Raw genomic sequence first — 14,302 nt, 5'->3', positions numbered from 1 at the left:
CAGCGACTATACATTAGTAACTTAGGCCCAATGATCTATGGTCAACATTAAAGAATGAGAGTTAGGATAATATTAAATATGTGTCCCTTCCTCTTGGTTCTTCGTTCTCAAAACTAGCTAATAAATTAAAAGAATGTATGACAAATATATTCATTTGTAATGAATTTTCTTAAGCTAGAAGATCCCAAACAAAATGTTCACTTAAAAGAGGAAGTTACAGAAAATGTAAGTAAGTAAATAATTAAATAAATCAGTGAGGGTTTTTAAAATTAGACCCACCAATTCACATACAAAACACTAATTGCACTTGTTAAAGTAAGAGGATTATGAAGAAAAAAATTAAGACAGAACCAGCAAATAACTGTGCCCTAACTATAGAATGAAATCAACATAACCCTGATTTCAGATGTCACAAATGGACAGCCAGACCCAACAAGATGTACCACAGTAGGGTGCTTCAAAAGCAGAAAACTCATCAGGACTCAGGAAAGTGATCACGAGTATGGGACAAAATAGTGTTTTAAGTGTTTTACAAGATATCATTTCCCTAAAGGATGACAGTCAACACCACAAAAATCTTTTGCAATAAGCAGGTTTAAGTATGAGTGTTTATGAGATAAAACATTAAGTTAAATCATAGCTGGCTAATGGATAACACCACACTCATCCTGGTGAGCACGGTGAACAGATTTATTGAAGTTTGTTGTTAACATTAGTCCCATACAGGTATTCTCCTCCTCACACAATTAGAATTGTGCAAGTGGAGAGTGAGGATGTGATAAGTGCCATATTTTTCGCTCCATAAGATGCACCTTCTCCCGCTGGAGCCTTGGCAACGGGATAGCGCCTGCAGTTCAGTCAGCCTGCCTCCAAAGGCAGCAGCAGCGAAACTGAACTCATCGGCTTTCCTGGCGGCTGTACTAACAGCTGCCGCCACTCTTTTCAATGAGCCTCATCCTCCAGCCGCAACATCTATCTCCCTGGGCAATGTTTGCTCAGATGTTACTTGGCTCTGGCGGTAGAACCTCTCTCTCTCTCTCTCTCTCTCTCTCTCTCTCTCTCTGGCCTGGCATAAAACCACAGCAATCACCTGCTGCAACTACAGCCGCTCCCTGGGAGAGAGGACGCATGGGGAGGGGGGTGGAGGGAGAGAGAGAGAGAGAGAGAGAGAGAGAGAGAGAGAGAGAGAGAGAGCTTGTCTAGATCAGGCATTGTTGTTGTTAATTTGTATACTGTCCTCCACCCGAAGATCACAACATAAAAATGCAAAACAAAAACAGAGCAAAAGTGAAATTTGCCGCCTCGCCTTGCAAACAAAACCCAAAAGTGTTGCCTGGCAGCCTTGCTTGCACTTCCAAGGGATAAAAAGACCCGTTTCTTCTACAGTGGTACCTCGGGTTAAGAACTTAATTCATTCTGGAGGTCCGTTCTTAACCCGAAACTGCAATTAACCTGAGGTACCACTTTAGCTAATGGGGCCTCCCGCTGTAGCCATGCAATTTCTGTTCTCATCCTGAAGCAAAGTTCTTAACCCGAGGTACTATTTCTGGGTTAGCGGAGTCTGTAACCTGAAGCGTCTGTAACCCGAGGTACCACTGTGCTTCTGGGCAACGTCTCCCTCAGAGCCTTCAGATACACATGGGCATCTGGCAGCTAAACCTCGGTGTAAGAGGCAAATATATTGCTTGGCAGGAGCTCCCCGTCCCATTTTGACACAGCGCGCAAGGGAGAAAGTCTGCACTGGCTCTTGGCTGCTCTTATGCAAGTCGCAGAGCCCCTCTGATGGAGGGAAATCTAAAGAGTGTTCTAAAGCCCTCTTCCCCCGCCTCGCCTCTCCCCACCCCCTCACGCAGGCGGGGGACGCTCGCATAGGCAACGTGCCACACCCCCGCCGCTCCAAAGTCCCCAGCTATGCTGGGCCAGGGACCACACATTCGCTCCATAAGACGCACAGACATTTCCCCTTACTTTTTAGGAGGAAAAAGTGTGTCTTATGGAGCGAAAAACACGGTACTTCTGTCCCCTCCAGTGTTGCCTCATCACCCTCCAGGGCAGATATCTGTAGAGTGAAGCCTGCTGTACTTGTGGAAGCTCCAGACAGGATTTAGTGCCCTGATTATAAAATCATGTGGAGAGTCTCCATGACTATGGCAAGCTTCCCAATGCATGCAGGGCGGCAGTGGTGGCAGCAGTGGCAAAGCACTCAGAGCTACCTAGCATGTTCCTGCTTTCAGTTTCATCATGTGAAGAGAATGCTTAATAGGGCTCTTGAGGACTACGAAAGAGGAAGTGAAGTGAAGTCTGGTGTTCTAAAATTATGCTGAATGACCAAGCTTTTGGCTACCTCAAATCATATTCCCACACCTTCAGGAGAGAGTCCTCTACAATATGGCACAGAATTGTATCTGGGATGTCCAGCATGCATTTATAGAATTGGTTTACCATTCTAGTTCACAGGTATGACAGTTTTTTTGGAACTACTTATTGCACCACCCACCCTGTCTGGTTCATAGACTATACCGTGACAGCATTTCCTTCCTCACCAGTACCCATAAGCAATCTGAGATGGGAAGACAGCCTCAAACCAGTGAGGGATTGTCAAATTATACCAGCAGACATGACAGGATCAGATAGGATACAGAAACCACAGTACTCTTCATCCCTCACGTGCTATGATAGTTCTTTCCCTTTACATCAGGAACACTGATGGGAACACTATAGTAGCAGCAACTATAGAACACGTCTATACTCAGTCTCATCTAATACACCTTTACAGTATATACCATTGGGTCTATATTAAAAACACTACAGGACAGATACTACAGAAACTCACAAACAAAGACATTCTACAAATGGAACATACATCCAAACTTAATAAATCTTCACATACTTGTCTTTTAATACCATTATTGCCGCTGAATATACTTTTACAGGGGAAAAAGCCTTTTTTCAGGCAGTGTCTCATGCTCAGTTTATCCAGTGATGCCAGTCTAGTGCTAGTGACATTATAATTGCTTCCATGGTAGCAAATTGTAAAGTCACAAACACTGATTGATTCATTTCATGCTGCCACAATTCAGAAGGGAAGGTCAGGCATTTTCTTTAATTAAGATAAAGAATTATTTATAAGTTTGAAGAGAATTCTTTTGCCTCGTTTTCATTTCACATGATAAAAAACCCCAGAAACCAGATTCTTTTATATTTTCAGAATGCTGGGAAATGCTACAAAGTGTCAGGGTTATTTAAGGAAGAAGAGAAACCAGTTTCAGTTTTATCTAATAAACTACTTGCACACATGATATAACTAACACTTACTACATTGGACCCTGTTTATGCAACACTTATCAATCAAATGTTATTTTTATTTATTTTGTCTTTTAAGAGGCATGAAATAAACTTACCGATAATATAAGCTTTTGATATTTCCTCTTCAGTTCTATCAAACTGTCCGATGGTTCTGCACCCAGAATGCTATACCAGTCCTTGTTTGGCAACTCTTCAAAAGTCATTGCATTCTAGTATCTGTTTTAATGAAAAGAACAAAAATTTGAAGGCAATCATGTTTTAAAAATTATTTTTATAATGCATAACTGCAAGCAAAAAACTGAGGCCTTGAACTCAGGACTGGTAATACAGGAGCTAAAATGGAAATTGCGGCTTTTGCCTTAAAGGAGTACAAGAATTCTTTCTAATAAGCACCGATATGTATGTATCTATCAAAGACTCTGGGCAAGCATGTAATGAAAATCAAGATTCACATTTTCTCAAAAGAATAATTATTTGAACTGTGGCATCTCATTTTATCTAACTAGCTTTGTGAGCACTTCCATTGAAATTAATTAAGCTAGAGCAGGGTAAATAGATGAAGAACCAGTGTTAGAAACTGGGATACAAAAGCTAGGAGCTAAATGGCTTCTGGGACCTGGGTTGTGGGCACCCAAACAGAATGTTTGTCACCATTACAGGGGGTCAGCAACACTTTTTATTTATTATTTTGATAGGCATGAACTAATACACAATTCACATGACACATTGTTAATATCACATTTTTAACAGAAATTGTTAATATGTGTTTAATTTGGTGTGCACAATAAAAATAATGGTACCATACTTCAGTTTTCAAAACACTCAACACTTTATTGTTGAACTCCTAAACATATTGTCTACCCTTAACATATACTTCGAGGCTTTAAAGCACATACATTTCAGTAATCCTTGAGTGTCAGCCAGATGCAAAAAAGGGCATCCAGACCTTTTGAGGTGATTGCAAATGGAGAATCTTTAGGTGCAAAATGTGCCTGGTGCCCTGCCAATTTTGAACCTTGTGAAGAACTGCATCAAAAACTTATAATCCTCATATTACTGAAGACAATACTCCCAAACTAATCGGCAGAAGTATTGCAGAGCCTGGAAAAAACACTTAACAAGTAATATACAAAATAAACTTTTTAAAATCCAGCATTTAAGTTCACTACAACTGATTTTTATATTTGGGGGAAAAACTGTAATGAAGTACTGAAACAAACAAACTAACAAACAAATAAATAAAGCTTTTTTAAATATTTATTTCACAGTGCATTAGCTGTAATTAAAGAACTTGCACTATTTTGTACTTTTGTTTCTTGAACAGTAATTTCTAGTTTTGAACTTGTCTTTCGAATTGTGTTTCTTGAACAATAACTTCTAATTTTGAACCTGAAAGGACTTTGAAAATGAGGAGTAGTTTTAAAAGGGCTAACAATAGAAGTGTCTAAAGTAGCTCTTTGGATCCTAGACATTAAACACTTTTCTGGTAAAAGAACTCTAGGTGGTGTATATTACCAAGTACTAATCCTACTGAACTCAATGGTATTTACTCCTTAGGAAGCATGCAAGAGATTGCAGCATTACTTGTTGACTAGTACCACTTGGAATTACAGCCTTGAACAAACTTTCCCACCTTCCAAAAAAAAAAAGGGAACAAAATACTGAAAAGCAAACAGAACCATCTTCCAATCTACTATGCCTAGGATAATGGAAATCCTGATGCCTCCCCTCAGTACAAGCACAAAATGCAATCAGTGTCAGGCAATGGCTAACAGCTCATTACATTAATGAACAGCAGAGAAAGAGAAAGCCTTTGTAATGTGCTGACATGATAATGACAGCTTCTCATTAACTATATACCAGAGAAAATTCAGGGCCAAGGAGACAACGATCCAAGGAAGAGGAAGACAGGGGAATAAATATCCATGACTCTCACAGCAATGGAGATACTTCATGGCCCTTGCAGAAGTCATTTCCTCAACCTGACATGGGCTTTCTGAACTGTTAAGGAAAACACATTTTCATGAAGTGCATTGAAGGACAGGGTAAGAAATGCTTGGCAAGCAACTGGTCCTTCAAAGAGCTTTGAAAATATATTTGGACTTCAATACCCTTCCTCAAAAAACCCTAATGATATTATTCAATAGCAGTACAGTGGAACCTCAGTTTTCAAACGTCTCCAACGAACGTTTCTGCCTTCGAATGGAGAAAACCCGAAAGTAACTGCTTCGGTTTTTGAATGATTTTCAGAAGCCGAACGTGCGATGCAGCTTTCGTTTTGAGTTTTCCTGTTGTACTGAGGCTTCCACTTTCAGTTTCCGGTTTTCGAATGTTTCAGAAGTTGAATGGTCTTCTGGAATGGATTACGTTCGAAAACAGAGGTTCCATTGCATAATGTCACTCTGGGATAATACATCAAGTGATGGGACAGAAGCACTGGTCTCCAGTTTTTACTGTACACATAGAATTTTAAAAGAAAGGGAACAACATGCGTGTTGTCCTGTATCAAAATGGAATCCGGGTAGCCCTCCATACATTTCAGCTGTCCTTTGTTGGCAACCAAAATTTTGTGGGGGCTAGGACCTGAAGGGGTATAGTCTTGTCCCTTATATAGTGCTGCTTCCCAGAATGCCAACCCAAGCCTGGAGCCAGGGGTAAGGTAAGGGAAATCATTCCTGCAATTGTGTACAAAGCTTTGGTGGGTGGTGGAGACATACACCTGAAGGTGAACAACCTCTCAGCCCAATTTCTTCCACCTCTATTACACCTTTGCCAACTAAATACAAGGGCAAACAGTTGATAAGGATATGTCATTCGATCTGTGACTACTATAGTCTATCAGTGAAGGTTTATACCTCTCATCCCCTTCAGCCAATGTTGAGTGGGGGCATGACAGCACTGATGGCTTTTTTTGGCATTTGTGTGCAGTCACAGTTTCTTTCGGCTCCACTGCCAGAATTACTACAGTCTTTCCCACACCCCACCAACTCAAAATACAGAATACCAGCCAATCAACCAGGTATTGTCCCTCACTGTGGTCCAACCAGTGCCTTCCTGGAATTCTGGTAAATAGTTGCAAAAAGGCTTCTCAGCTCTAGGAGTTCCTAGTGAGACAGATTATTTAGATCCATTTCAATCTGGTTTCAGGCCTAGTTATAGGGCAGAAGGTCTTTGGATTCCTTGGTGAATGAACAATAACAGGAGCTGGGAAGGTGGAGTGTTCCTGCTGGTTTTGCTAGAGCTCTCAGCAACTTTTGATACGATTGACCAAAGTATCTTTCTGGGCCACCTTGCTGGGATAGGATTTGGCAGCACTGTTTTACAGTGGCTTCAGTTCATCTTGGAGAGACAAGCCCAAAAGGTGACACTGGGGGGCTCCTGTTCAATGCCATGGCTGCTGGTCTATGATATCCCTCAGGGTTCTGTCCTCTCCCCCATTACATGAAATCACTGGGAGAGGTTGTCTGGAGTTTGGGGGTTCAGTGCCACCAAGATGTGGATGACACCCAACTCTATCTCTCCTTTCCATCTAAATCTGAGGAAGCTGTTTCAGTGATAAACAAGTGTCTGGTGTTAATAATGGGCTACGTAGGGCTACTTCTGAAAAGTGTTCAGAAACTTCAGCAGGTCCAAGATTCTGTGGCCAGACTGCTAACCAGAGCCAGGTACAGAGAGAACAGAAACTCCTTGTTACAACAGCTCCACTGGCTACCAGACCATTTCTGGACATAATTCAATGTCCTGGTTATGACCTATAAAGCCATATACAGTTTGGGCCCAGGCTATCTGAAGGACCATATCTCCCTACATGAATCTGCCCAGAGGAGGCCAAAAAGGACACAGATCTCAGGGCAGCTGCCTATTTATTAATAGGCATGTGTGTTCAATGTCATTGGATGAGCAAAATGGGAGGAGACTTCAGAGTGACTGGGATATTTATTAAGCCCTTTTCTGTTGTTAATGTCTCCAACTTGAGCATATCCCTTGTGTTCCAAGTCTTTCTGACAAGTGAACCACAGTCCTCTCAGTCACATCAGTGAGGCAGCAGGTATCCTATTAACTCTCTAGTTTTTAAAGCAAACTTAGCTGTGGACAAATAGAACAGGGAAAAAACAAAGAATCACAATCACAATAGTTTGGCTCTCCCTATTTCCAACTGAAATTTTGTGACTGGTACCAAGCAGGTGTGGCATAGAGATGGGAAGAGACATTTGATTTCCACATCTGTCATAGTCCTAGTACCTAAATGGCAACTCTCAATAAGAGTGACGGGAAACAACAAGGAAATTAATGCTGCAGAACTATACCCACTTGTAATTAATGGAACTTACTTCTGAGTAGAGACAGGATCACACTGCTTAATCAAGACAAAAGAAATTAGCTCAGTTTGGGGCGACTGTTATAAAGGACTTCTTCGCATAGCATATTGTATGGTGTTGGCCACTGGTTTACACACCCTGTTAAAGGTGAGTAGACAAAGCAGGGTTTGAGACCAAAAACCATTACTGTTGTTAGCCTTCACAAACTTAGCTTATTCAGAGGCACACCGCCTCTGAACCTGGAAGTTGCATGTAGAAATCAGCTGACAGATAATTTTCCTTCTGCAGGTTCAGAAGCAGACCAAAATATGCTGATGGAGAAAAACAACGGAAAAGCATTATTGGCCTTAAAACCTGCTTGTGAGCTTCATTATGTAACTGGTTACCATTGTGGGTAGCAGGATGCTACCCACAATTTTTGTTAACCTGTGAACAAAACACAGTGCTTCATAAACCTTAGCAAACACCACTGTTCTGGAGCATGAATCTTTTTATTCTGCATTCTATACAACTGATGGAAAAATGATCAGTCTAAAAAAGTTTCCAGAGTTGCTTACAAAGTTAAGTAATGAGATTAGACAAGTGAAAATCATGTCAATAAATCTTTATCAAGGAGATGGGAAAAGACAGTAAGCACTGTTATAGTTTTATTTGTAGGCAGTGAGAAAGAATGGAAGGAAGGCCCAGTGGCTGGAAATAAGTGGGGAAATAAGTGAGATGGTGGAGACAGGTGGAAAGAATGGAAACGGTAGAAAAATGAGTAGTGAAAATAGATCATCATTATTCAGACCTGCTTAAATTTATATACCACCCTTTATTCGAAAATCACGGGGTGGTTTACAACATAAAAACAAAACATATCAAAAGGAGTAGCCAGAGAAAACAAGAAGTGAATGGAGCTAAGAGAGGCTGAGGAAGAGCAAAGGGATGGGGCTGGGAAGGAACCAGAGGATGGATGAAGGTGAAGAGGGGAAGAATAGAGAGGAAGGCAGCGCAAGGATGTGCTCTGGCAGCCTCATAAATAGTTCCCCTCCTACCTGGCTCCCCGCTGCCGCAGGGCCTGTGCTGGTAACAGTAATATAATATAGCCTTAATGAATACAAGTAAAACAATAATGTGTTGAAAGGGATAAGCTGCCTTCCCTACTTTTTTTGGTGTTCCCCACCGGAACATTTAGGCCTCCTACGGGCCTACCATAACACACACAACCGGAATTTCACACAGCAGAGTAGTAGGGCACATATCTGAGAAGGCGAAGCGTCTCTCCTTCGTAAAATAAAATAATAATAATAATAATAATAATAATAATAATAATAATAATAATAATAATATCTGTGACTCTTTGGCTGGCATTGCCGGAACAAGGGCCTCAGCGGCACACGGCAGTGGAGCCCTTCCTGGAGCGAGAGGACCGTGCATACCCAAACTCACCCAACTGCCACTCCCCGAGTGGCAAGCGATGCCGGGCCTCGTCGAGCGAAACGCCTCACGAAGCAGCAACTAGAAGCGGGGAAGCAACCAGTGGCCGCATCCGGCTCTGTGGATCTGTGCACCAGGCCGCCAGATAATCCTCGAGGGCGGGAGTGAGAGAGGGCGAGAACTTGCCGCGTTGGGTATAAAGCAGGAAGAAAGGCCGACTAACCTCATAGCGCTTCGTTGTAAGCAACGTTCCGGATGCTGTGCCTGTTTCCTACCCGGCCCCACATGTCGACGCACACGGAAGAAAGCGAGCCCGGCTGAGGAGAGACGCCGTCGTCATGGCGACCGAAGGCCGCTCGGAGCAGATGGAGAAGCCGCGGCGCTTTGTGAGTGAGCGTTTGTCTTCACGTTACTTAATTCTTCGTTTGGATAGAATCAAGAGCCTCTCTTCTCCTACTCCCCTGCAGGGGCCTGGGCTTAGCTTTATCTCTTCCAGAGAATATTTAAGGGAAGCTTCGCTTAGCCTTTTCTTGCTTCTTCGAGCAACGGGTCTAAGCGGGTGTTTAGCCCACTCTAAATATTGCCTGTTTTCAGCACCCTTATCTCCAATCCGGAGACGCTGGAGGAGAAATTTGTATGGAGTCGCATTCCATATAAATTGCTGGGGGCGGGTGGGGAGGAGGCAATTCCTAAGCCCTAAGATAAGGAACATATGGAAACTAGGGGCGGGGGGTAGGAGATAGGAATGCCCCTGTTTTTTCCTGAGCTACCTCACTTTAAAATAGCAAGAGTTCTGGGTTTAGAAAAGTAGAGCAAAACTTTTGTTTTTGTTTTTGTCATAAGTTAGTTCTATTTAAGGACGTAGACTGGGACCTTCTTTGGTTGCTATTCAGCCAAGTTTTATTCAGAATAGACCCACTGCAATGAACGGTCACGTTTGTTGATTTCAGTGGGTTTACTCTGAACGTTGAACGCCACCCTTTATGATCAAGCAACACACAATGAATCAGACTTATGTATAAATAAAGGCTCAGAGTGCAAATGTGTAAATGCCAATTTCCCTCCCTCCGCATCAATTTGATACTGTCACATCTAATACAACTTGTCATTTGTCACTAGCATTCTGATTGGGCAAATGATGAACTGAGCTTGGAAGAGAGTAGCCCCAATGAGACCCTGGTGAAGGTGGAAATGGAAGACGTTTATCCTTGATACAGTTCTACGTATATTATGAGCCATTTAGTTTGTTAATGAAAGCAGGTAGGCAGGATTGATGTGGGCAGCAATCCTGTTTAGTGCTGAGTATGGGAATGCTGCCTGCAGGATTGCTCTCCCTTCGTATTGGCTGATGTGAAGGTGAAGTTGTCCTGCTTTGTGCAAGGTCCTTAATTTGCACAGTTCTTCAAAGTGTCCTGACAACCAGCTGGGTGTTGGACACTTTGGGAGCTGCACAAATGAGCTTTGGACAAGCCCTGCCTTTTCAGGCAAGCCCTGCCCTTACCTGTATGACATCAGGTGTAGAGTGGGTGGTCATGGCTTGCTCAAAATGACCTCACAGGCCAAATGAAGAAGTCTGGAGGGCCAAGATTTGCCCAAGGGCCGAATGTTCCTCACCCCGATCTAGAGATACAAACATTCACTTCAGGAACAGAGGGTCCCTTGCATTGCCTCAGGGAACAGTAAAGGTAAAGGTAAAGGGACCCCCGACCATTAGGTCCAGTCGTGACCAACTCTGAGGTTGCGATGCTCATCTCGCTTTATTGGCCGAGGGAGCGGGCGTACAGCTTCCGGGTCATGTGGCCAGCATGACTAAGCCGCTTCGGGTGAACCAGAGCAGTGCACGGAAACGCCGTTTACCTTCCTGCCAGAGCGGTACCTACTTGCACTTTGACGTGCTTTCAAACTGCTAGGTTGGCAGGAGTAGGGACCGAGCAACGGGGGCTCACACCGTCGCGGGGATTCGAACCGCCGACCTTCTGATCAGCAAGTCCTAGGCTCTGTGGCTTAACCCACAGCGCCACCCGCGTCCCCTTCAGGGAACAGTACATCCCCATAAAAGGTTGAAGGCAGACTTAATTTACAAACAGTAAATTGATTTTTAACATAATTTAAAGTAAACACCGCAAACACAGGGAATACTGTCCCTGTGGGAAATGTGATTATCTTTTTTAAAAGGTGATGAAGCAGAAACAGCCACTGAAGTACTGGTGTCAGTTCAAAATGTTGTTAATGTTGAATTTGAGACTGGGAAATTGGTTGGCCAGGTGATGCAAAATGATATTCATTAGTATGAAATCCCATTTTAAGATGAGATTTCTGTGACATTTGTCTTCCCTGCAAATGATGATAAACATTGGGGTGAAAAGAAACAAATCATTAGGGTGTTGCCACAGCCAAGTGTATATTCCTGGGGGCAGTACAACTTCCCACATGGACTTGATGCTGACCTGCAGCTTGTGAATGCATAGTCAAGTGTCATATACACAGGGTCTTGCTTCTGAGACATTTATTTGTGGGTGTCTGTCAGTGAATTGTCACATGTTATGTTGGTCACAAATCAGTTTCCAGAAAACTTTTTCCACTGTTTCCAATAATCTTTACCATATGTTTGACACACAGAACTGCTTCCTAGTTCTGCTGGATCTCTCAGCGGCCTTTGGTACCATCAACCATGACATCTTTCTGGACCATCTAGAGGAGCTGGGGACACTGTTATACAGTGGTTCTGTTCCTTCCTCCTGGGCTGCATCCAGAAAGTGGTGTTGGGTGATGAGTGTTGTGGGGTGCCTCACATGTGGGGTGCCTCAGGGTACCGTCCTCTCCCCCATGCTTTTTAACATCTATTTGAAGCCACTGAGAGAGATCATCAGGGGGTTTGGGCTGGGTGTTCATCAGTATGCAGATGATACCCAGCTCTACCTTTCTTTTAAATCAGAACCAGTGAAGGTGGCGAGTGTCCTGTGTGAGTGTCTGGAGGTAGTTGGTGGATGGATGGCAGCTAATGGAGTGAGGCTGAATCCTGGCAAGACAGTTTTGGGGCTTCAGGGTGCGGGCAGGTGTGGAGGACTCCCTGTTCATGAATGGGATAACTGTGACCCTGAAGGATCAGGTGCACAGCCTGGGAGTCATTTTGGACTCACAGCTGTCCATGGAGGTGCAGGTTAATTCGGTGTCCAGGGCAGCTGTCTACGAGCTCCATCTGGTTCGCAGGCTAAAACCCTACCTGCCCACAGACTGTCTCGCCAGAGAGGTGTATCCTCTAGTTATCTCCTGCTTGGACTACTGCAATGCGCTCTATGTGGGGCTACCTTTGAAGATGACCTGGAAACTATAACTAATCCAGAATGTGGCAGCTAGACTGGTGACTGGGAGTGGCCGCCAAGCCATATAACACTGGTCCTGAAAGACCTACATTGACTCACAGTACGTTTCCAAGCACAATCAAAGTATTGGAGCTGACCTTTAAAGCCCTAAACGGCCTCGGCCCAGTATACCTAAAGGAACGTCTCCACTCCCATTGTCTAACCCGGACACTGTGGTCCAGCTCTGAGGGCTTTCTGGTGGTTCCCTCTGTGAGAAGTGAGGTTACAGGGAACCAGGTAGAGGGCCTTCTTGGTAGTAGCATCCACCCTGTGGAACTCCCTCCCATCAGATGTCAAGGAAATAAACAACTATCTGACTTTTAGAAGACATCCGAAGGCAACCCTGTATTGGGAAATTTTAAATGTCTAATGTTTTACCATTTTTTATGTGCTGTAAGCTGCCCAGAGTGGTTGGGGAAACCCAGCCAGATTGGCGGGGCATAAATAATAACATTATTATTAGTAGTAGTATTATTATTATTATTACTTGCTCATGAAACATTAGCTTTATATGTAAATTGCTGCAGATGGATTCCCCCCCCCCCGATTCATACTTTTAGAGAAAAGAGTCAATCATCCATATCCTACGACCCTTCTGAGAAAACCCCCACCCCACCCTCCCACTATATATAAGGGTCTGGTGACTTCTGCTTCAGTGTATCTGAAAAAGTGTGCATGCACACGAAAGCTTATACCCAGAACCAACTTAGTTGGTCTCTAAGTTGCTACTGGACAATTTTTTATTTTTTTAAAGTAAAGTTATCCAAGTTTCAGATAATTTTTAAAAAAATAATATTTATTGCTTTTAAAACTTACAAGAAAGGAGAAAAGAAAAAAGACGAGAAGAAAAGACAAAAGAGAGAAAAAAACAGTACAATACAATATATAAACAATACAAAACGCAACCTTAACACATTAAACAAAACAAAACAAAACAACAAGAATTTAAAAACATACATCATACCATTTCAATACTCTATCTTTCATTCCCTTGTTTCATCAACCTCCTCTCACCTCCCTTTTTGTATTCCACTTCTATTAATTGTTTCAGCAATTCCTTTCCATCTTTCTCTATTTTTTGTCATGTAGATATCTTAACATATTTTTAACCTTATTTTCCATTAATGCTAAAGTACTTATTTATACTTAACTCCTTATAACATTTCTACTAAAGCCATAAAATTTCATTCCAACATTTTCCTAACACTCATTAATTTTACAGTATTTCTATATATAAACTTTAAACTTTTCCAATCTTCTTCCACCATCTCTTCTCCCTGGTCTCGGATTTTGCCAGTCAATTCCGTCAATTCCATATAGTTCATCAACCTGGAGATCTTCTGTCCGAGGCTCTTAACTCTTTTCCAAGTCCCTTCTGCAGGTCTTCTTAATATTCTTTGATGCTGAAGAGCAGATCTCGGGGAGACTCCAACCTAACAATGCTTTTATTCCTTCTCGACAGATCAGCCAACTCTCCATAGTTAAAACTACAGTCCATATAATATTTCAGGACATGTTTCAAAATTCCTCCAAATCCAAAGGCCCCCACAAATCCAGGTCCCAACGGTCAATAAATCCCTGCACGAAGGGATCTATCCAACTTTCCTTCTCCAGTCCGAGCAGAGCTCCGATCCTCAAAATCTGACTTTTTCTATATTCAATCATAAAAGGCCTCAACTTATAGTCCTCAATTTGCCTCTGTAAGGCTGGGGCTCCCACTTGTATTACTTTAGGTTCAACAACAACAACTTTCTCCTTCGTCTTCTCCCCAATTTGTCCTGTCGAAGTAGAGTCCTGTGTCAAATCCTGAATAATTTCTGTATTGATGTTCACTTTTTGTCCCAAATTAATCACTTTTTGTCCCAAGTTATCAATTTTAGTAGTCATAACATCCGT

At 42.6% G+C, this 14,302-nt stretch overlaps 2 protein-coding genes across 8 annotated transcripts in view; one reads left to right on the top strand and one right to left on the bottom strand.

The window, feature by feature from the left end:
• DNAJC24 (DnaJ heat shock protein family (Hsp40) member C24) overlaps positions 1–9,360 on the bottom strand; it is a 42,917-nt gene extending 33,557 nt beyond the window's left edge. The window contains exons 1-3 of one of the 4 annotated variants that reach the window (XM_053389976.1): positions 9,057–9,241; positions 5,167–5,307; positions 3,402–3,522 (exon numbers count right to left, since the gene is read on the bottom strand). In XM_053389976.1, coding sequence (XP_053245951.1) covers positions 3,402–3,509 — 108 coding nt within the window. In that variant the 5' untranslated portion in view covers positions 3,510–3,522; positions 5,167–5,307; positions 9,057–9,241. Of the gene's footprint in view, positions 1–3,401; positions 3,523–5,166; positions 5,308–9,056; positions 9,245–9,267 lie in introns of those variants that run through there. The other 3 variants (XM_053389983.1, XM_053389991.1, XM_053389966.1) reach the window with 3 other exon arrangements.
• DCDC1 (doublecortin domain containing 1) overlaps positions 9,348–14,302 on the top strand; it is a 262,066-nt gene continuing 257,111 nt past the window's right edge. For all 4 annotated transcript variants that reach the window (XM_053389861.1, XM_053389869.1, XM_053389854.1 and 1 more), the window contains exon 1: positions 9,348–9,430. In XM_053389861.1, the coding sequence (XP_053245836.1) occupies positions 9,383–9,430 (48 nt within the window). In that variant the 5' untranslated portion in view covers positions 9,348–9,382. The remainder of the gene's footprint in view (positions 9,431–14,302) is intronic.

Source organism: Podarcis raffonei, chromosome 1, assembly GCF_027172205.1.
Source record: "Podarcis raffonei isolate rPodRaf1 chromosome 1, rPodRaf1.pri, whole genome shotgun sequence".
NCBI classification, from domain to species: domain Eukaryota; kingdom Metazoa; phylum Chordata; class Lepidosauria; order Squamata; family Lacertidae; genus Podarcis; species Podarcis raffonei.
This window is presented reverse-complemented; position numbering and strand designations above follow the sequence as displayed.